We start from the raw sequence: 23202 nt of genomic DNA, 5'->3' as shown, positions 1-23202 counted from the left end.
AATAGAGTATAATATAACAGAATAACATAATATAGTATAATGTACAGGTTATATGACATTATAATGTAGCCTGTAACAGACAAGTCTATTATAGATCCTTTATTTTCAATAAGAATAAGTTATTATCATCCTATTGCTTAGTATATTGAGGGTTTACAGACATCTTGAAACTTTATAAACACTTTCTTAGGACAGGCAGCGGATTACGGCCACATCTAACATCTGGCTCTATATTAGTAAACATCCAGGCAGCAGGGGCGGGCGCAGCCTCGCTTTCACTCCAACATGGCCGATGTAGAAAGGCTCTATCTCGTGCAGCGTCTGTTGATCGGCGCTGCGGCTCTGCCTTCATCTATAGGGGACTTTCATATCCCCTTGTGACCGGCGCTTCCTGCCCCTGTCATGTGACCCAGCCGCCAGCGTTATCCACATTGACAGCAGCAGAGCGGGAGGTAAGAGGTGGGGGGGCCAGGTGCGGACCTGGGGGGGTGTGTGTGTGCGCTCCAGGTTGGGGTGTACTGGGAGGTTTCTGGGTGCAGGCTCCTTGAAAGTGAAAGTGGCGAATTTGCTGGTGGCTGTTCACACAGATACAGCCTGATGTAATGTGATCTAACATAGTATACTGTAATATATAATGTAATACCACCTGTACATAATATATAGTGTAATGCAACATGATGTCTTACAATGTAACATAATATAGTATAAAGGGATGTAATGCAATAGTAATATAATGTATCCTATAAATTAAGCATAATATAATGTAACCTTTAGTATAATGGCATGTAACATATAGGGCAGTAATCCTAGTAATATAAAGTAAACTATAGCATAATAAATATAGTATAATGGAACATCATGTGATCTAACAGCAGGATAGAATGTCCCCGCTCCTGATAGTGACAGATGTACAGGCCTGTATAGCCCACTGCTCGTGTGTAGCCTGCGGCTCGTATCGGTGCGGGGTCTCTATGGCGGCTTCATACATTACTCTACTTGTCAGAAAAGTGACATAACGTGCGTCCGAACAATGGCGTAACTGATGAGCGCTAAAAGGGGTTGTCTGCTGGAACCTCCATCTTATGGGGTACGTTCACTGTTGGGAGGTTGATGTTGGAAGATCATTAATGGGGTTGTACATCTGACAGACCGGGAGCGGTGACCAGCGCTCCCCAGCAGAGGAGTCACCCGTAACTCCTGGGCCCCAGTGCAAAACCTGTGAGCGGGCCCCGCTGCCTATCGTGTCCATGTATAATACTGGCAGAGGGGCCCCTGATCTCCGAAACGGGTGTATGCCAGTCCTGGCACTCTAGAGAAATGGCCGCTCGTGCCCTGTGAGATGTATCCTCGCCTCTCATTCATATTAATGGGGCCGGATCAGACATGGCCGCCTACACTACACCTACGTGAATGATCTTATAATGATTTATTTTGTCCTATATTTAGGTATTGGGGATGACGTCGGCGGTGGAGCGCACCGATGACCTTGTGAGGGAGTACCTGACCTTCAGGGGCTTCACCAACACCTTGAAGCTCTTTGAGGCGGATATTAAAGTGGATAAGGAGAAGGGTTTCCGTGTAAGTCGCAGCTGAATGGATAATGGGAAGAACAATGGAAGTTTACACAATGGTGGATGTCCAGAAGCGACAGGATATAATTTAGTCTCCCTCCCTAGTGGTTATAGTTTATAATCTTACTGTAATGACAACCAGTTCTTCATACACTGACTTCCTGCAGATCTTGTGCTTATTCACAGCAGCCAATGTGAACAAGCAGAGCTGCAGTATAAAGCATGGGGGAGGGACAAAGCCGCAGCTTGAGTCTGATGAGAACGGAGGTGGATTTCAGACTACCGCAGCAAATCTCCATAGTTAAGCAGCAAAACATCTCCTGCTGCATAACTATGACGCTTGCCATTCAGGTTTCTGGGAAAGCTGGGTGACAACTGATATCACTGCCATTACAGCTGCCACCGGGGTGATCACTAAACTTTCCTAGACATCTAAATAATAAATCTGCCTAGTGGAACATCCCTTGCATCTAGATCATTGTATTACTAGGAACATTTTCCATTCAAGAGTCTGGGAAAGCCGGATCTCTATGATGTTTTTTTTTTAATTCTTTTTTTAATTCTTAGGTTGATCGTATCGTGGAGAAGTTGCTGCAGTTTATTCAGAGTTTTGACCTGAGCGGTCTGCTGGATTACTGGGGTTATCTAGAACGGCGACTGTTCAGCCGGCTGGAAGACGTGTATCGTCCGACCGTCAACAAGCTGAAGACCAGTCTGTTCCGATATTATCTGGTCTGCACAATACAAGTACGTGCCCAGGTTACTAACGATGCCCACAAAAAATAGAGCATTTAATCCAAAAATTCTGCATGCAAAAGTGCCGGATTATTGGACATTATGGCCTATTGGAAGTTGGGATACATTAAAAAAAAAAATAATAATAATATATATATATATATATGTGTATATATGGGCCCCAGTGCTGGATTATTAGGTTGTCTCCGGCTCATCCAGTATGAGAATTTTTGCTGGATTATATGCCAGATTAAAGGAATGTCACTGTATAAGGGTATTGCTGTATATTCAGCTCCTTTATATATTCGGACAGTCAGGGTGAAGCTGAGGTATAGTGTTACACTTGGGAATGTCGTTTTTGTGTTAATAATCAAGATTCTATTTTGCTGTAGGCTGTAAAGCGTGAATTTTTTTTTGGCCCAGTCTGCAGTGTAGCCTGTTTGGCCACTAGATGTCAGCACCTAATACTTTTTCTAGCCATTGCTTTGGTTATAATACAATATATACATTATATTACAGAACAGTCGTGCGGACAAAGCACATGACTTCTTCCAGAAGCAGGCGCCGGAACTGCAGAACCAGGCCGAATGGAAGGAGTGGTTCGCTCTTCCTTTTCTTCCTGCGCCCGATGCTAACCCAACCTTCTCCACGTACTTCTCCCGGCAGTGGGCAGACACCTTCACAGTGTCGCTGCACAACTTCCTCAGTGTCCTCTTCCAGTGCATGCATATCCTTTCTGGGAACCGCAGTAATGCTCCACGACCTGTGCTCCACCCTGGTTTTAAAGTGGAGCGCCGTATTGGAGCCATTTGAAATATTACAGCTGCTTTTCCAATTGTGCAAACTTCATATCTGTCCTATATTTAAAAAGTGGCTCCACTTTTTATGTAAATGAAATGAGATTCAAAGGTGGATCTCTGCCCCCATCCTACTGGCTGTCCCTGGGCTCCAGCTTCTGACTGTGGGGGTCGGATTTTCCTAAACCGTTTCCAGAACTCCCATAGAAGTGAATAGGGATGAGCTGCAGTACCACACACAACCTGTGGACAGGCGTGGAGCTTTTTTGAAAGAAAGTAGCAATATTTTTCTAATCCTGTACAACCCCTTTAATGCTCTTTCTGTACATTGCCTGATCATACAGCCCCATCTGAGGGTCAGGTGATAAGTGGGTCGTGTAGAGGGTGGAATATTAAGAGCTTCCAGTGGTCAGATTCACGTGAATAAAATAAAGCTAAAAACGGGGGTGCACTGCTTGTATTTGCTATAGACAAGCGGCGATACTTTTGCAGAATAAACTTTTAACTACTTTTGCTGTACCAATTTTGGGTTATTTTTCTCCATTCACAACCAGAGCTGCATTCAAAATTCTACCAGTTGCCTTTGGTAACAGAAAACCATTTAGCTCCACCCCAGTGTCCGTCATGTGACCTAACAGCTGAACTCTGACTTTGTAACTGTCCTCTGAGCTCCCACAATGCACTGCTCTTTGATAACAGGAAATCAGCTGGGCTCTAAATTCAGCTTTGGATGTGACTGGAGAAGAAAACGGCATGTAACTCCAGATCGGTGCGACATGAGTTAAGTATTTCCAAAGTTTAAGTGAAGTTTTTGAGTTTTCCTTTAACTTTATACCTGCACCTATTCCAACTATCCTCAATTTCGATGCGGAGTGTGAGAGAATCTTCCACATACAGGAGGAGAATGAGGTTCTCAGACAGAAGGTTGGTGCCCGTTCTTCAGCTTTACAAGTCATAAGTGATTTCCTTCTTTCTGTACCAGCCCAGTTTTCTAATCTTGGGTCCCTCCTCTGAGATCTTTTGAACAGTGACCCCTGCTGGTCAGTCTCAGAAGTGCACTTCAGTCCATACAGACGGTAGTTGTGTGCTATCTTCCGGCCGGCCGCTGTCCATATACCTTACTGATATCTCACAATTTTTCAAGTGAGAGGTCCAGAATCTGGTGGTTTGCTGAATTACAGACTCAAATTCAAGTCTCTGGATCATGAGAAATATTTTACTATTTACTTGTTACTATAATAGACCGTCATTTAAATGCAGGTTTTTCGTTTCTCAGCTCTTTGCTCTGCAGGCGGAGGCTCACCGCATGAAAAAAGAAGGTGATGATGGCCCCATGGTTCACCATAAACTGCCCCACTATGTCTCCAACATGGATCGACTGGGAGACTCCGAGCTGTGAGTGAAATCAGGAAAACATTGTTAATATTAATAGAAATTATACAGATCTATATTATATATGTTCCTCAGGTACATAGTAAAAACCTTTTAAAGAAACAGATTTGGCCAAATACCTTCTATTTTCAATTATATTCTCATCATGGAGGGGGAGAACACTGGAAGGAGGTTTCTTCTATGCTTAATGCTCCTTTACCTTCTGTGAATGGCCAAAAAGAGTGAAAAAGTAGAATAAAATTACTTTACCGATACTACGTTCTATAATACTGCCCCCTATATACAAGAATATAACTATAATACTGCCCCCTATATACAAGAATATAACTACTATAATACTGCCCCCTATATACAAGAATATAACTACTATAATACTGCTCCCTGTATACAAGAATATAACTACTATAATACTGCCCCTATATACAAGTATATATTTACTATAATACTGCCTCTATATACAAGAATATAACTACTATAATACTGCTCCTATATACAAGAATATAACTACTATAATACTGCCTCCTATATACAAGAATATAACTACTATAATACTGCCCCCTATATACAAGAATATAACTACTATAATACTGCCCCTATATACAAGAATATAACTACTATAATACTGCCCCCTATATACAAGAATATAACTACTATAATACTGCCCCTATATACAAGAATATAACTACTATAATACTGCACCCTATGTACAAGAATATAAATACTATAATACTGCCCCTATATACAAGAATATAACTACTATAATACTGCCACTATATACAAGAATATAACTACTATAATACTGCCCCCTATATACAAGAATATAACTACTATAATACTGCCCCCTATATACAAGAATATAACTACTATAATACTGCCCCCTATATACAAGAATATAACTACTATAATACTGCCTCCTATATACAAGAATATAACTACTATAATACTCCCCCTATATACAAGAATATAACTACTATAATACTGCCCCTATATACAAGAATATAACTACTATAATACTGCCCACCTATATACAAGAATATAACTACTATAATACTGCCCCCTATATACAAGAATATAACTACTATAATACTGCCCCTATATACAAGAATATAACTACTATAATACTGCCCCTATATACAAGAATATAACTACTATAATACTCCCCCTATATACAAGAATATAACTACTATAATACTGCTCCCTATATACAAGAATATAACTACTATAATACTGCCCCTATATACAAGAATATAACTACTATAATACTGCTCCTATATACAAGAATATAACTACTATAATACTGCCCCCTATATACAAGAATATAACTACTATAATACTGCCCCCTATATACAAGAATATAACTACTATAATACTGCCCCTATATACAAGAATATAACTACTATAATACTACCCCCTATATACAAGAATATAACTACTATAATACTGCTCCTATATACAAGAATATAACTACTATAATACTGCCCCCTATATACAAGAATATAACTACTATAATACTGCCCCTATATACAAGAATATAACTACTATAATACTGCCTCCTATATACAAGAATATAACTACTATAATACTGCCCCTATATACAAGAATATAACTACTATAATACTGCCCCTATATACAAGAATATAACTACTATAATACTGCCCCCTATATACAAGAATATAACTACTATAATACTGCCCCCTATATACAAGAATATAACTACTATAATACTGCCCACCTATATACAAGAATATAACTACTATAATACTGCCCCCTATATACAAGAATATAACTCCTATAATACTGCCCCTATATACAAGAATATAACTACTATAATACTGCCCCCTATATACAAGAATATAACTACTATAATACTGCCCCTATATACAAGAATATAACTCCTATAATACTGCCCCTATATACAAGAATATAACTACTATAATACTGCTCCCTATATACAAGAATATAACTACTATATACAAGAATATAACTACTATAATACTGCCCCCTATATACAAGAATATAACTACTATAATACTGCTCCTATATACAAGAATATAACTACTATAATACTGCCCCCTATATACAAGAATATAACTACTATAATACTGCTCCCTATATACAAGAATATAACTACTATAATACTGCCCCTATATACAAGAATATAACTACTATAATACTGCCCCTATATACAAGAATATAACTACTATAATACTGCCTCCTATATACAAGAATATAACTACTATAATACTGCCCCCTATATACAAGAATATAACTACTATAATACTGCTCCCTATATACAAGAATATAACTACTATAATACTTCTTCTATATACAAGAATATCTACTATAATACTGCTCCTATATACAAGAATATAACTACTATAATACTGCCCCCTATATACAAGAATATAACTACTATAATACTGCTCCTATATACAAGAATATAACTACTATAATACTGCCCCTATATACAAGAATATAACTACTATAATACTGCTCCTATATACAAGAATATAACTACTATAACACTGCCCCTATATACAAGAATATAACTACTATAATACTGCTCCCTATATACAAGAATATAACTACTATAATACTGCTCCCTATATACAAGAATATAACTACTATAATACTGCCCCTATATACAAGAATATAACTACTATAATACTGCCCCTATATACAAGAATATAACTACTATAATACTGCTACCTATATACAAGAATATAACTACTATAATACTGCCCCTATATACAAGAATATACCTACTATAATACTGCCCCCTATATACAAGAATATAACTACTATAATACTGCCCCCTATATACAAGAATATAACTACTATAATACTGCTCCCTATATACAAGAATATAACTACTATAATACTTCTTCTATATACAAGAATATCTACTATAATACTGCTCCTATATACAAGAATATAACTACTATAATACTGCCCCCTATATACAAGAATATAACTACTATAATACTGCTCCTATATACAAGAATATAACTACTATAATACTGCCCCTATATACAAGAATATAACTACTATAATACTGCTCCTATATACAAGAATATAACTACTATAACACTGCCCCTATATACAAGAATATAACTACTATAATACTGCTCCCTATATACAAGAATATAACTACTATAATACTGCTCCCTATATACAAGAATATAACTACTATAATACTGCCCCTATATACAAGAATATAACTACTATAATACTGCCCCTATATACAAGAATATAACTACTATAATACTGCTACCTATATACAAGAATATAACTACTATAATACTGCTACCTATATACAAGAATATAACTACTATAATACTGCCCCTATATACAAGAATATAACTACTATAATACTGCTCCTATATACAAGAATATAACTACTATAATACTGCTCCTATATACAAGAATATAACTACTATAATACTTCCCCCTATATACAAGAATATAACTACTATAATACTGCCCCCTATGGTTAAGAATAATTCATTGTAATTGGGAATTCTTGATTATTCGTCGTCTCTTCACAGTACAATGATCTCCAATCAGAGAAGTTCTGGATCAGCTGTCCAGTCTCAGAAGACCTCCGGGTTCCTCTCATCTTTACTGCCACAGAGCAAAAAGGTAGCAACGAAACCTCCACCGGCCGCCGTGTCCTCCCCAACACAGAGCGCTGCTGGTCTCCCACTGAAGAAAGAGTCGGGGAACACGCAGGTAAAGACGTAGATTGCAGTTGACAGGGAATATACAATGTAAGTGCTTGTAGTAGTTCCTTCTTATCCCGGTGTATAACGCTACAGTTAGCCTTTCTGCGGTCTGCAATGGCTGCTAACAGGGAACAATAGATTGCCTGCAACACCTACTTTTGGCTTAGTTTCCCTATCCATACCAAACACAGAAGTTTTCCTGTTCTTTCCAGGTCCAGAAAACAAAAGAGGTCTTAAGCGTGACTAAGGAAGTGAAAAGCGCGCCCAATGTGCTCGGCGTCCCCGCGGCCACAGACGTCGGGATGGTGCAACAGAGGCAGCGGCGCCTCCAGGAGAGGAAAGAACTGTTCTCAAAGATTCAGTCACAGGTGAGAAGTAACTTTCACTGGCAGACAAACAAAGGTGAGTTTGTCAAAAACTTTTTAAAGGGAGAGGCAAGTCTTGGACGAGGGAGAACAGGGGCAGCACAAGAGAAATCCTGTAGATGTAACTAGGAGTAGGTGACGAGAGAAGCGGAAAATAACCTACTGTATAATGTCCACCCCATCCCTGGGACTCCAACCAATCAGCAGCACTCCCTTCACTGCAGTATCGGCACAGTGACGTCCACGTAAGTGTGGCTGTGCCAGGTACTGCAGCTCTGCCCATTCAAGTGTATGGGGCTGAGCGTGGTTAAGCTGCAGTACCAGGCAAAGTGTTTGCAAAGTTACTCGCCTTTTTGTGTTGAATGTTGTGTTATATCTTCATTTTAGTTTTTATTCCTTGCAGCAAAGCTTGGAGAGAAAGCCGGAGACCGTAGAAGCCGAGCCTGAGATACGCCCCGAAACGCAACATGACCCGGCGGATGCTCTGATGAAGGGTGTTAAGGGAAGCTCATCAGGTGGAGGGGAGAAACCGGAGCTGCCGTTCATAGTACTCAGCCAAGAGGAGTATGGAGAGCACCACTCGTCTATCATGCACTGCAGGTAATACACGGGCATCCCTACCTTTTCTGGAAAGTTTATTTTATTTTTTTTAGTCCCCCCCCCCCCCCCCCCCGCGGCTATGGTGCCCACTGCTTCTGAGCAGACGGCATATTTTAAAGACCCTTTCCCGACGTAGATCTGCGACGTGAAAGGGTTCTTTTTCTCCACCGTTTTCCAGCAATCTGCTTGCTGTCAGTGAATGGAAACATTCATTATTTACATCCAGACACTGAAAACCTGTACAGACCTAATAATCCCTGTAGCTGATATTTTGCTACAATTGTATCTAGTCAATCCTGTGATGTAAATAGTCTAGACTGCAGCCTGTTACACTTTACCTGCACTGATACATTGTAACAAACTATCCGAACAGGAGAGGGATGTGGTTAGATCACAAAGGTTGTTAATGGGTTGATTCCTTTGGTTTCTCCAGGGTAGACTGCTCGGGCCGGCGTGTTGCCAGCCTGGATGTGGACGGTGTTATCAAAGTTTGGTCCATAGATGGAATTATGCAGACCAAGGCCTCTGCCATATCCAAATCTGCTCTCCTGTCACTGGAGTGGGCGACGAAGAGGGACAGACTGGTGAGTGGAGGACAGGATTTTGTAGACTCCCTCCTTATTTCAGCTGATTAGGTTTGAGGTATGAGGCACCTTGTGTCTCCATGGTCACACATAGATTGGCTGCCTCTCCACAATGCACAACCATCCTATGTTGCACCATGAATGGTCATGTAGATGGACAGTTCTTGGCTTTGGTGTTCATTTCCTCCTCCTTTTCTCCCGGGTGTGGCGGCGTAGCTCTTATTGGGGAGTGAAGTCGGCACCGTTCGCCTCTATGACACCGAAGCGAAGAAGAACTTATGTGAGTTCGGGATCTGTGAGGACATGCCGAGGTGAGCGCTGACGATCCCGAGGCTCATAGATCGGAGACGTGTAAGATATGTGACGCTGAAGATGTCTCTGCTTCCAGGATCCTCTCCCTGGCGTGTAACCCCAGTGGCACTTCATTTGTCTGTTCAGCGGCGGCTCCATCCTCGGTCATCAATGTCGATCCAGCCGTCCCTGGTGTAGGGGAGAATGGAAACCAAGTGCCAGGACGATTATTGCTGTGGGACACTAAAACCATGAAACAACAGGTGAGGGGGAAGGTTCATCTCCTTTTACCTGCAGAATAATCTACTGTACATGAAAAGTTCTGTTGCTTTGTAAATACATCCTGAGTTACATCCTGTATTATACTCCAGAGCTGCACTCACTATTCTGCTGGTGGAGTCACTGTGTACATACATTACATTACTTATCCTGTACTGATCCTGAGTTACATCCTGTATTATACTCCAGAGCTGCACTCACTATTCTGCTGGTGGAGTCACTGTGTACATACATTACATTACTTATCCTGTACTGATCCTGAGTTACATCCTGTATTATACTCCAGAGCTGCACTCACTATTCTGCTGGTGGAGTCACTGTATACATACATTACATTACTGATCCTGTACTGATCCTGAGTTACATCCTGTATTATACTCCAGAGCTGCACTCACTATTCTGCTGGTGGAGTCACTGTGTACATACATTACATTACTTATCCTGTACTGATCCTGACTTACATCCTGTATTATACTCCAGAGCTGCACTCACTATTCTGCTGGTGGAGTCACTGTGTACATACATTACATTACTTATCCTGTACTGATCCAGAGTAACATCCTGTATTATACTCCAGAGCTGCACTCACTATTCTGCTGGTGGAGTCACTGTGTATATACATTACATTACTTATCCTGTACTGATCCTGAGTTATATCCTGTATTATATTCCAGAGCTGCACTCATTATTCTGCTGGGGGAGTCACTGTGTACATACATTACATTACTTATCCTGTACTGATCCTGAGTTACATCCTGTATTATACTCCAGAGCTGCGCTCACTATTCTGCTGGTGGAGTCACTGTGTACATACATTACATTACTTATCCTGTACTGATCCTGAGATATATCCTGTATTACACTCCAGAGCTGTACTCACTATTCTGCTGGTGGAGTCACTGTGTACATACATTACATTACTTATCCTGTACTGATCCTGAGTTACATCCTGTATTATACTCCAGAGCTGCACTCACTATTCTGCTGGTGGAGTCACTGTGTACATACATTACATTACTTATCCTGTACTGATCCTGAGTTACATCCTGTATTATACTCCAGAGCTGCACTCACTATTCTGCTGGTGGAGTCACTGTGTACATACATTACATTACTTATCCTGTACTGATCCTGAGTTACAGCCTGTATTATACTCCAGAGCTGCAATCATAGTTCTGCTGGTTGTCATTGGAAACCGTCAGAGAGCTTTGAAGCAACCAATTTGACCTTTAAAGAACTATTAAGTCCTTGCCTGATCAGATAATACAAAGTGAAAGGAGGGTGGAGCATTAAACACGGAAGCCGAATCTATTGTCTGTATACCTGAGTCATGAACGCCGCGACGATTATGTATTTATTTACCAGGTAACGTCTTCGCTTCTCTCCTCCAGCTGCAGTACTCTTTGGAACCGGTGCCCATCGCTGTAAATTGCACGTCTTTCAATCACAATGGCAATCTGCTGGTGACCGGAGCTGCCGACGGCGTCATCAGACTTTTTGGTAACTGGTGCAATGAAATGTCTCTCTCTCTCTATTTATCTCTTTTAGGAAGCATCTGTTTAATCTTCCCTCTTTTTCATAGATCTCAACTCCTCCCCTTTACCTAAGCCACACCCCATAGTCACTCCCCCAGCCCAAAAGGAGGGGGATTAGGAAGAAATGATGACCTGTTTTTTTTATTTGCCAGATTTCTGCAAGGCCCTGATTTTTAGGAGTTTTGTATTTGCTTTCCATGCTGATTGTTTCCTTTTTCACTTGCAGGCGTAGTGTCCCTTTAAGAAATGTCTCCTATCTGAGCTGGATATACAGTAACGGTCCCTTTTATTCCCCAGATATGCAGCAGCACCAGTGCGCTATCAGCTGGGAGGCGCACAAGGGGGAGGTGTATTCCGTAGACTTCAGCTACGATGAGAACGCGGTTTACAGTATCGGAGAGGACGGGAAGGTGAGCGGCAGATAATACGGCTATGTCCATACAAGAGATTGTAATGTGGTCCTGGATTTAGATTGTCATTTATCGGTACCCTACTGTTTACTAAGGCACCAAATGTATGTAAGTAAGAAATAGGGGATGGATGGGAGAGTGACTGTAGGATCAGACTACACATGGTTTGTTTGTAGTCTGTTACCATGGAGACAGATTTGTAATAGGAACTGTATACACAACGGTAGGTAATAAACTGTTTATAAAGTAGCTTTATTTTTCAGTTTAGTTGCACTGGAACAATTACAAAAATATTTTTACGGGGGTGGACCTTCCCTATTAGTGATGTCCGCCTGCAGCCACCACTAGGGGGAGTTTGACTTTCTTTCTATTTTCTGCAGGATAAGGATGATTTTATCCTGGTTACATAATGGTTGGATATTTTTAAGGGTCGTAACAGGATGTTCTATTATTTTAAATAAATTTTTACCCTCTGCAGTAAAGAAATCTCCTGTTACTGCATGGAAACCATCAACAAGTTTGCTGACAGTTTCCAGTTGCCAACAAGCCAGTTCATTCATTTTTGTTTTCCAGTTTATTCAATGGAACATTCACAAAAGTGGTCAGAAAGTTTTGGAGTATTCGCTGCCCCCCGATGCCACTGGTCCCTTCATGCTGTCTGGATACAGCGGGTATAAGCAAGTCCAGTTCCCTCGTGGGCGTCTTTTCGCCTTCGACTCTGAAGGCAACTACATGCTGACGTGCTCCAGCAATGGGGGAGTTATATATAAGGTAATGTTCTCCTGTCCGAGGATTCACGGTGTAATATTAGCTACTTACAAAAAAAAAAAAAATCAAGCAGATGTAGCAGAGCTGAAGTTCTAATTTAGTAATTTCTCTTGGCCACTTGTCGGGATCATCTACTGATCTGTAAAATCACAGATAACGTTGTGATGTCTCCATGATCTGTGCCAAATGACAAACACGGCTCTACTGCATCGTAGAACTAGATCGTAGCAGAGCAGGATTTGTCATTTACTTAGTTTGCTAACTGTGATCAATCACTGAGGTAAGATTGTGGTGGGTTTACCTGCAGCCCTATGTAAAGTCACAGAGAACACCTTGTGATCTGAGATGTAGCAGAGTTGAGTTTGTCATTTTACTCTCCTTTTTGGTGCATGGTGACTTGTATTTTTTTGTTTCTTTTCTTCGTCTGCAGCTGAACAGTGACGGAAGTACATTAGAGAACTGTCTTTCCCTGGGCGGACATCGGGCCCCTGTAGTCACCGTGGACTGGAGCACAGCCGTGGAATGTGGCACCTGCCTGACCGCCTCAATGGACGGAAAAATCCGACTGACCACCCTGCTGGCCCAGAAATCATAATCCTTGATGTCAATTCATCATAATCCGTGTCTAATGAAGTTCTGCAGTTTTCTAATATACTTTGCGTATCAATTCCTCACCGTTTTATGATCTCTGCTTGCTGTCAGTGAATAGGAAATATTCTGGTTTGCATGCAGAGACTGAAAACCTGCACAGACTTAATACTTTGCCACAACTAGATCAAGTCTATTCAGTTCTCTGGATTCTAGACAAATGTTTTACCTGCACTGATACATTGTAACAAAGTATCAGGACAGTGATTTGTGCTGCTGAGGTTTAATGTCTAGACTAAATAGAATTGTAGCAAACTCTCAGCTGTGAGAAGTCATAGATCCATAAAGGTATTTTTTTTTTTTAGGTGTTCTCATTCACTGACATCAAGCAGAGATCTTGGCAATGGTGAGGAATTTATACACAAAACATATTAGGAAGTTGTAGAACGTTTCTTCATACAATAATTAATATTTCGTTACAGAAAACTGGAAAATTCCTTCTAAAAACATTCTCATTTCCCTGAACTCGAAACTTTTTTTTTTTTTTTCCATTTCGTGCGTTTTGCTGGATCGGTGCTGCCGGGACCAAGTGTAGGAGCCGCCGTGTAGACGCAGTCATGTGACGTCCCACAGTGACTCGGCTCAGGATTAGAGCAGATGTCGTCATGGCCGTCGCTGCCGCACATTCCAGCGCTGACCGCGAATCATCAGTATTATTATTGTATTCCTCCAATAAACCACATGCAGTCCCCCTCCCCCGCTGCGGGGATCAGGAAAGTCCTGGACTCAGCGTCTTATTTTTATCGTCTTTCAGGTGTGGCTTCGGCTTCGTTCACATCTGATGTTCCGTTTCCATCTCCATTGATTTCAATGGTAACGGATCCGGTGTCAATGGTTTCCGGTTGTCTCCGTTGTGCGAGGGTTTTGACGGAATCAATGGCGCAGTCGACTCGGGGGCGACGTCTGACACATCCGGTCCTGCTCGTTCTATACAAACACTTCTGTATATAGTAACCTGCGTTATTCCGGCGACTAATGACACCAACGCAGGAGCCTTCACCGGCCTGTGCTGCAGGGAAGTAGGAGAGGGGCTCGGCAGGGGTCTGTCCCTGCAGGAGGGGGTGTCAGGAGAGGGGATCAGCAGGGGCCTGTCCCTGTACGAGGAGGTGTCAGGAGAGGGGATAGGCACGGGTCTGTCCCTGCAGGAGGGGTCAGGAGAGGGGATCGGCAGGGGTCTGTCCCTGCAGGAGGGGGGTGTCAGGAGAGGGCATCATAGGCCGGGGCCACCTACCACACGGTCTTGCCTGGATGCGTGGCGGAGACTGAGGGTATTTGATTTGCACCATATGATGGGGGGGGCCTAATGTTAACCACATGATGGGGGCACTTAATTTGATCCACAGGTGGTAAGTATGTAATATAATAATCCATGTGATGGGGCATCAGGGTGAAGCACAGTGTTATTACTGTTGTTGGATACATATTGTCGCACGCTCGGTTTCCAGGTCTTCCGTCAGTTCTCAGTTGCGGTTACAATAAAGTTACAACTGGACTATGATCTCGTGTTCCGCCGGCACTGAAGTATGTGAGACCCAATGTATATCCGCGGGGGGCAGCCTTGTTACATGAACCCCAAGAATAAAGCTGCGCTCCTGCGACTATTATTAGACGTGAGAAGGCGCCGATCGTGTGGTGACAGCAAAGCCTTTCCATGGTTCTCGCAATTGCAACAGCGCCACCTAGTGTCTAACAGACTGCCATCAATTGTAACTCCTTATTCGGGTCTTTTCTACTGCAGCAGCGCCACCTGGTGTTTGACAGAGTAACTGGCGCTTACGTATATTGGTGCGCGCCCTCCTGCGTGCCGTGCTGCATTTTGGGAAATGTAGTCCTTGCAAAATGAGGCCGTCACCCTAAACAGGTAAGAACGTGGGGATACTGCGGGTCACGCACGGAGTCCTGGGTGATCCTGTTACGGAGAAAATGATTATTCTATAGAAAATAGGTATGTGGCAGTGAAGAAGTTAATTGTCCTCCTTCCCATGCGTTCTGGGAGATTTGTGGCTGTGGTCATGATGGGAGTACTGTGGTTATCGGGGCACTGTGGTTATGAGGGTTTTGTGGTTATGGTGGGGGGCACTGTGTTTAAAATTGGGGTACTGTGTCTTGGATAGAGATGGTGGTTATGATGGGGTACTGTGTCTGTGATCGAGATACTGTGGATATGATGGGGCACTGTGGTTATAGTGGGGGTACGGTGCCTGTGATGGAGATACTGTCGTTGTGATGGGGTACTGTGGTTATGATGCGGGTATTGTGTCTGTGATAGAGATACTGTGGTTAGGATGGGGGCACTGTGGTTATGATGGAGGTACTGTGTCTGTGATAGAGATACTGGGGTTATGATGGGGGCACTGTGGTTATGATGGGGGTACTGTGTCTGTGATGGAGATACTGTGGTTGTGATGGGGGCACTGTGGTTGTGATGGGGGTACGGTGCCTGTGATATAGATACTGTGGTTGTGATGGGGGCACTGTGGTTATGATGGGGGTACTGTGTCTGTGATAGAGATACTGTGGATATGATGGGGGCACTGTGGCAGTCATTGTGTGGGCGTGGGTAATATATTTGTGGGCGGGGCTTATTCATAAAAAAAACCTGCAATGTTTTAACATTTTGTTCTTGTTGTAGTGAAATGGACGGCGCTGAGTCCAGAGTGAAGAAGAGGATCCTCCCGACCTGGATGACCGATGACAACTCCGGACCAAAGAAGCCGCGTGCCACAGAAACCAGGAAGAAGACACACGTGTGAGATAAAAGTTGTCACCGTCTGTAGCGTCTTAAAGGGGCCCTCCAGTGTTATTTGCTGATGTATAACTGGTGGAGGTCGGGGGTCCAGGATCCTCTGCTCTGGATGACCGGTCCCAGCGTTCTGAGGGACTGGAAATTGAGAAGTTATAAAAAAAAATAAATAATAATAATTTAAATGGAGATTTCACCTTTAAACTTTTTTACAATTTTATTATTATTTTTATATTTTATTTTTTGTGCTTTTTTCCTGTTTGTGCAGCTCGTCCAGGAAGAGAACGGTGTATTGTATGAATGAGAAGGAGCTGGTGGAGTGCGCGCTGGAGATACTGAGCCCGGTAACCCCCACATAGTTACACTTCCTTATTATTCTTGTACTGCGGCTGCCGGGATCTGCTGGGGGTTGTAGTTTCAGTAAATCATGATCGACGTCTTCCTGCTCTCTAGTTCATAAATAGAATGCCGGAGTGACAGTGGAGACTGACACAGACACAGGCAGTGCAGGAAGGGAAGTGTAAGTCAATGGCATTCAGGTTAGTGGGAAGCTTCGTGCCCGGCCCTATGGGCACTGCACTGGCTGCCATTAGTGGTTGTCATGTTAAGAAATGGTAGCGTTGCTGTCAGTGTAACGGAGGACGGGGGTCACTTGGCGAGTTTCGGTGTTTGGTAATTTATCCTTTGTTCCAGGGTAAAGCACAGAGAGACCTCGAGGAGAGAACCAAAGCTGAAGAAGAACTCTGCCCCGATACAGACAAGAACCCTCTGATACCCCCCTATCCTGAGAAACCCAAAACTATTCCTCCGCTGTCTAATAACTCTGATGACGGGATGAGGGACCCCGACGACGACCCCTTAAAATACGTCCGAGAGATTTTTTTCAGCTGAAGATCCATGATTTTGTGTAAATAAAGTTTTATTATTATATAACAAAAAGTTCTGCAATTTTTTTATTTTATTTCTCACCATTTTTGAAATCTCTGCTTGCGATCAGTGAATGGAAGTATTCTTGATTTCATCCTGAAACCTCATGCATCTTAGGCTAGATTCACACGGGCGTGGGGAAACTCGGACGTGATACACGTGACGTTTTTCATGTCCAAGTTGCCCCCACGGATCCTCGTAGACTTTGGGTCTATAGAGAGATTCGTGAAAACAGAAGAAAATAGGACGTGTTCTATCAAGGGACCCTTCGCACAGATGTGTTCAGCGCTCATGTGAATGAGGCCTTACAGCTGGAGGGTTTGCTGCAATTGAATCCAGACCGGTCAGTCCTGTAGGGATGGGAGGGGGTCTGCCTCGTTTTTGGATCGCTGGAGGTCGCAGCTGCTGGATCGGTGTCCTTTTTACCCCTTCCCTCCGCAGCCATTTTTTTGTATTTTCATTTTAGTTTTTTCCTCCCCGCCTTCCAAAAGCCGTAACTTTTTTATTTTTCGGTCGATATCGCCGTGTGGGGGCTTGTTTTTTGCTGGACGAGTTGTAATGTCTCACGCCACCATTTATTATATCATATAATGTACTGGCAAAAGCAATTTGTGGGGTGAAATGTGAAAAAAAACCGCTATTCCTCTACTGTTTTTTGGGTTTTGTTTTTACGGCGTTCACCGTGCGGTATATGCCCCTGCCCCAAGGAGGCCGACACCAGGAAAAAACGAAAAAAGCGTTGGGCTATGTCCTCTTCTAATACACCAAGTTACCCAGTTTTAGCCTGGTGTCCGTAGAAGGCAGTTATGACCTGCGTACAAGTCTTCCGATTTTTAGTTCTTTCTTATTTTCTGGTTGTGGGGGGGGGGGTTATCCACGTGTACGCCATATTAGTCGTAAACCCCTGCGGGCACCGGGAGGCATTTTGGTGTTTCCCCGCCTTTTAGGTCTCCCAGGAACGCCTGTGAACCCACTATTCAGTGTGAGACCTCCGAAGGGGTGACTAGGGGTGACTAGGCGCGCGCCCGAAGACCCCAGACAGGTAAGTGAACATTCCACCTCCCACCGGCGTCTCACCATGTAGTCCACCTTTGAGGTTCCACCCTGGGATGTTCTGCCTAAGGCCTGATCCACACGGACGAGTGCAAACTCGGACGTGAAAAACTAGTTTTTCACATCCAAGTCGCACCCGTGCGGGACTCATTTTCACGGTTCCCTCATAGACTTGAGTCTATTGGGGGATCCTTGGAAACGGACGAAAATAGACATGTTTTTCACTGTGCCCTTGTGAAAAGCCCCATTGAAATACATGCGTCCTTGTGATGGCCGTTAAAAAAACCAAAAAACGTCCGTCACACGGACGAGCGATATTCTTGTCTGAATTCGGCCTTATTCTGCTGCTGGGGCTGTTTTCCCTGTTTTTCTGTTATGTGATGTATCTCCTGCTGGGCTGTTTTTTCTGTACTCTCCTGCAAGGATATGGCTCCAGAGCTCCCCCCTGTTCATTTGCTGGGTCCCCCTTCTGTTTTTTGGCACCCACGGGCCTCCGTTTTCCATTGCGGCCGGGGTGCACGGTCTACGGCAGGCTTCATAAATTTAGTCCCTGGCTTCGTCCGGGCTTAGGCCGCGATTAGCCACGCCTCTGTTCCTTCAGTCTCAGGATTCCTCAGCTTCTCATTGGTTGCAGGGCAGGCTATGGTCACATGGTCTTGGTCCTCCAATCCTCTTGCAGTATGGCCTCGGTTTCCTGTGGGAGGAGTTTTGTCTTCCTTCTTCCTGTCCCTCCAGACGCTGGCATCTCTTTCAGCAGTAGCGGCGGTTTTTCTCCAGCGAGGCATCCCGTCAGCTCACTCAAGCAGCAATGGCAGCTTCTCCGTATCGTTGGCTTGTCGGTGGGACACCGCGCCCTGGGTCGTAAAGACTAACATGTCCGCTATATTTACTTCAGGGCTCTAATCCTCTCATCTCTACAAGGCGAAAGACCCCAAAAAAAACCTGCCCCCCGGGATTGTCACTCACTGTACTTACAATTCAAAGTTCCCATGCGGCCAGTCTGACCCTATCTGTGCTCAACGCCTGCACCCCAGACCCTCCCAGGACACTCTGGCCACCGCTGCTAGGCAGTCTGTCCAACCGGAATGGGCGTCTTCCCTCACCCAGACGGTAGATAATCTCGCCCGCCTCATACAGGGAATGGTGGAAGCCTTAAACCGGCTGCCTAAGCAGATTGCTTGCTCGGGGTCCTCGAGGGATAGGGCCACCGCCGGTGGGTCTGCTTCTACCCCTGCTCGTGATATGGCTGAGACTGCCTCTACTGGGGACTCCCCTGAGTCTAAGAGAGGCAATTCTACATCTCCCGCCATACAGGATCTTATCCGGGAGGTCAGAGATACCCTGCAAATCCCTCAGGAGGCTCCTGGCTCATCTCAAGAGGACAGCTAGGAAGGTTGCCTTTCAGGAGCCTGGGAAAGCTGGGAACCTTCCCGAGGTTCATTTCAAAGGCGACAGAGGCGTCCGCCTCTAGTTTTCCCTGACCATAAGTGGTTTGGAAAACTCCTTAAAAGGCTGTGGGAACACCCGGACCAGCATTCGCCCACATCTAAAAGGATGGATGTCATGTTCTCCTTTTTTTTATATATTTTTTTTTTTGGGGGAAGAATGCATCTGAGTGGTCGGGCTTTCCACCAGTGGATCCCCTTGTAGCTCAACTGTCTGAGGCAATTACTCTGCCCATAGCAGGTGCTGCTTCTCTTCAAGATCTCATCAATAAGAAGGTGGATTCTATGGCCAAGTTCGCTGGTCATCCAGCACCCGGCCCTCGTATGCAGCTTCTTGGGTTAGCAAGGCCTGCGTGGTCCTGGCAGAGCGGCTCAACCGGTCTCTCGTCTCTGGGGAGTGACATCAATAGGACTCTCTTCTGGCTACCCAGCTAATCCAGGCGTCTAAGTACCTCTGTGATGTTTCCATCCGCTAAGACTATGGCTAATGTAGTGGCTTTTCCGCCGGGCTATCTAGATTCGCATCGGGAATTCCGAGCTGGCCTCCAATAAGGCTGTCCTTGCGCTTCTTATTGCCCAGAAACTAATTGCCGATGCAACAGGGGGTAGAAGTACCTTATTTCTCCAGCCTCGTCATCGGCGTCGCCCAGCCGCCTCTTCCCGGTATCAGAGGTTTCGTTCCTTTCAGAATTGCCACTCACGTCATAGGCAATCTCCCAGGGATGGCGGTCCTCTTGGGCCCCGTGCCCCTCTCCTATGCCAGGGCTGTCATGGCAGCCCAGCCACCCACATGCCACGGATCCAAGGAACTCCTCAGCCTGTAGGTCTTCATCCACCAGCGTTACTTCCTCGGGTGGGGGCGGCTACTCATCATTCCAGGAGACCTAGTTTGCAGGCATAGAAGATTTACAAATAATAGTCCGCTTCTCCTGAAACAAGAAATAAATATGCAGGTGTTAATCTGGTGTGACTTTTATGCAAAAGGTCGTGTAGACGGGATGCAGGATAGATTTTTTTTCCTCCAAGACTGTTTTTCCTGTCGACTTCTCCTCAGTGCCCTGCCTGGTCGCTCACCTTTTCCCAGGCCATCCACACTCTCCTCAAGTAGAGGATTATTGTCCCTGTCCCAGAGCAGTTCCAGGGCTTCTACTCCAACCTTTTCACCGTCCCAATAAAGGATAGTTCCCTTCGTCCTATGCTGAATCTCAAGCGCCTCAATCAGAATGTCAAGGTCCGCAGGTTTTGTATGGAATCTCTGCACTCAGTCGCGGCATCCTTGGAAATTCACGAGTTCCTGTCTTCAGTCAACATACTTGCCTTCACATACCCATTGCTTGGTCTTACCAGCGTTTATTTAGCTTTGTAGTGGGTTTCCGACCATTTCCAATTTGTGTTACTTTCATTTGGCTTGGCCACGGCACCCAGGGTTTTCACCAAAGTCGTGGCGGTTCTCATGGCCCTACTTCAATTCAGGGGGGTCGTTGGTGGAGGTCCTCTTCCTGCTTGCAGAGGTTCCTTTGCCTCTCCCTGAGTGGCACAACCTCCTTTCCCAATGTTCTCCGTTCCGTCCTACTTAGACTGCGTAGCTGTTTAAGTTTTCGACAGCGCGGCTGCTTGTTTTCTAAGGTTTTGCGTTTTTTCTGACCATGATTAAGGCTCGGAGGCCTCAGTCCCAGTGGATCTACCACCCCACATGGTGGGTGTATTTCAGGTGCTGTGAGCTTTGACACTTCCACTCCCTTTGCTGTTCTACCCCACGCATCCTGTCCTTACTTCAGGTGAGTATGGAACAGGGACTTAGTCTGGCGACACTGAAGGATCAGATTTCTGCTCTGTCGATTTCTTTTTCAGCGCACACTGGCTTTCCGTGCTCCAATTAAAACGTTCTTGCAGGGGGTCGCCTATTGTGCCCCTCCGTATTGTCCTCCTCTGGAGCCCTGGGATCTCAACATGGTCCTTGACGCTCTTCAGTCATCACTGTTTGAACCGATGCGGGAAGTCTCGCCCCGTGTCTTGTCCTGGGAGGTTGCCTTTCTGAGGGCCACCACTTCGATCCTCAGGTTGTTTGAATTTGGCTGCTTTATCTTGCAGACTCCCCTTCATGGTCTTCCATAAGGACAAGGGGGTACTTCTACCAGTTCCGTACTTCCTTCCACCTCAATGAGCACATTGTTCTGCCATCATTCTGTCCCAACCCTTCTCCTCAGAGGGAGCGTTCTCTGCATCGGCTGGACATGGTCCGAGTACTCCGAATCTATCTTTGTTACGGAGTAAACTTTTTTTTGGTGTTTCCGGAGGGCCCACGTAAGGGCAGCCTGGCCTCTAAGGCAACCATTTCCAGGTGAATTAAGGAGGCCTACTATGTAGGGATCCTCCCTTCTGGGTCACTGCCCAATCAATGCGGGCGGTTGGTGTGTCCTAGGCAGTCCGGCCTCTCCGGTTTCTTAGGCCGCTACCTGGGCCTCGGTTCATACCTTTACGAGGTTCTGTCAGATCCAATCATTGGATTCCTCAAATGCCAGTCTGGTTCGTATGGTGTTGTAGGCAGCTGTGAGTTAGACTGTTCCCATAGTTGTGGTTTTTTTTTTCTGACCCCCTTCCGGGACTCCTCTAGAACATCCCATGGTGCTGTATCCCGCAATGAATGATTTAACGAGAATCAGATTTTTGTACTCACTGTAAAATCCCTTTCTCGTTGAATTCATTGGGGGACACAGGTCCCATCCTTATTTGTGGATTGTTCTTGTTTTTCCCAGGTGGTTCTGGGTTTTTTTCCCGGGACGTGTTGGTATTTTGGTTATTTTGTTTTAGGCTCTCCTACTGCTCTTGGTACAAACTGAGTAGCGTGGTGTATCAGGAGGGCATATAGCCCACTAGGCGGAGGCAACACTTTTTTTTTTTTTTGTTTTTTCCTAGTGTCAGCCTCCTAGTGGCAGGGGCATATACTCATGGTGCTATGTCCACCAATAAATTAAACGAGAAAGGGATTTCACGGGGAGTACAATTTTTTATTTTTTTTAACGTAGCTTTTGGGGGAAACTTAGTTTTCTTTTCCTAAGGGACTTTTAACCAGCGATCGTTGGAACGCTTGCCCGATATACAGCAATACTAATATATTGCAGTTTATCGTGGTTTTTACAGGCTCCTATTAAGGTGGAATGCTGACATCACTTTTAGCAGGAAGGATTGAACTGGGCAGAGCACCACCTTGTCTCCGTGTTTAACCAAGTAGGGAGACTTGCAAGATAAGGCTGCCAATTCAAAGACCGGCCGAATGGAGGTGATGGCTACCCGAAGACATAAAACGATGCATAATGCTGTAGGTAGGCTCAAA

The 23202-nt window shown here is 44.2% G+C and overlaps 2 protein-coding genes across 3 annotated transcripts; both read left to right on the top strand.

Moving 5' to 3' along the window:
* The first annotated feature begins 372 nt into the window (after positions 1–372).
* On the top strand, positions 373–14417 carry WDR91 (WD repeat domain 91). Its single transcript, XM_075855840.1, has 16 exons — positions 373–452; positions 1447–1578; positions 2139–2318; positions 2826–3033; positions 3945–4027; positions 4380–4498; positions 8044–8227; positions 8433–8588; positions 8989–9185; positions 9619–9769; positions 9986–10080; positions 10158–10323; positions 11731–11839; positions 12172–12284; positions 12858–13055; positions 13483–14417. Exons 2-16 carry the CDS (start codon positions 1456–1458, stop codon positions 13645–13647), a joined length of 2247 nt encoding a protein of 748 aa, XP_075711955.1. The 5' UTR covers positions 373–452; positions 1447–1455; the 3' UTR covers positions 13648–14417.
* Positions 14418–15460: 1043 nt separating this feature from the next.
* Positions 15461–17382, top strand: CYREN (cell cycle regulator of NHEJ). 2 transcript variants are annotated; one of them, XM_075859804.1, is made up of 4 exons: positions 15461–15561; positions 16333–16449; positions 16712–16787; positions 17137–17382. In XM_075859804.1, exons 2-4 carry the CDS (start codon positions 16337–16339, stop codon positions 17332–17334), a joined length of 387 nt encoding a protein of 128 aa, XP_075715919.1. In that variant the 5' UTR covers positions 15461–15561; positions 16333–16336; the 3' UTR covers positions 17335–17382. The 2 variants fall into 2 exon arrangements, with proteins under 2 accessions (XP_075715919.1, XP_075715918.1); XM_075859803.1 differs by having other exon boundaries at positions 15506–15645.
* Positions 17383–23202: the final 5820 nt, after the last annotated feature.

This window comes from Rhinoderma darwinii, chromosome 3 (assembly GCF_050947455.1).
Source record: "Rhinoderma darwinii isolate aRhiDar2 chromosome 3, aRhiDar2.hap1, whole genome shotgun sequence".
Lineage (NCBI taxonomy): Eukaryota > Metazoa > Chordata > Amphibia > Anura > Rhinodermatidae > Rhinoderma > Rhinoderma darwinii.
Note: the sequence above shows the minus strand (reverse complement) of the source record. Positions and strands in the feature narration are given on the sequence as shown.

What these genes read in the sequence shown, in the direction of transcription:
- WDR91 (XM_075855840.1), top strand. Translation starts at nt 1,456, where the DNA reads ATGACGTCGGCGGTGGAGCGCACCGATGACCTTGTGAGGGAGTACCTG. An exon ending in ATCTGTGAGGACATGCCGAG is followed by an intron (nt 10,081 to 10,157) that starts GTGAGCGCTGAC and finishes CTCTGCTTCCAG; the next exon opens with GATCCTCTCCCTGGCGTGTA. An exon ending in GTATCGGAGAGGACGGGAAG is followed by an intron (nt 12,285 to 12,857) that starts GTGAGCGGCAGA and finishes TTTGTTTTCCAG; the next exon opens with TTTATTCAATGGAACATTCA.
- CYREN (XM_075859804.1), top strand. Translation starts at nt 16,337, where the DNA reads ATGGACGGCGCTGAGTCCAGAGTGAAGAAGAGGATCCTCCCGACCTGG. An exon ending in ACCAGGAAGAAGACACACGT is followed by an intron (nt 16,450 to 16,711) that starts GTGAGATAAAAG and finishes CTGTTTGTGCAG; the next exon opens with CTCGTCCAGGAAGAGAACGG. An exon ending in CGCTGGAGATACTGAGCCCG is followed by an intron (nt 16,788 to 17,136) that starts GTAACCCCCACA and finishes CCTTTGTTCCAG; the next exon opens with GGTAAAGCACAGAGAGACCT.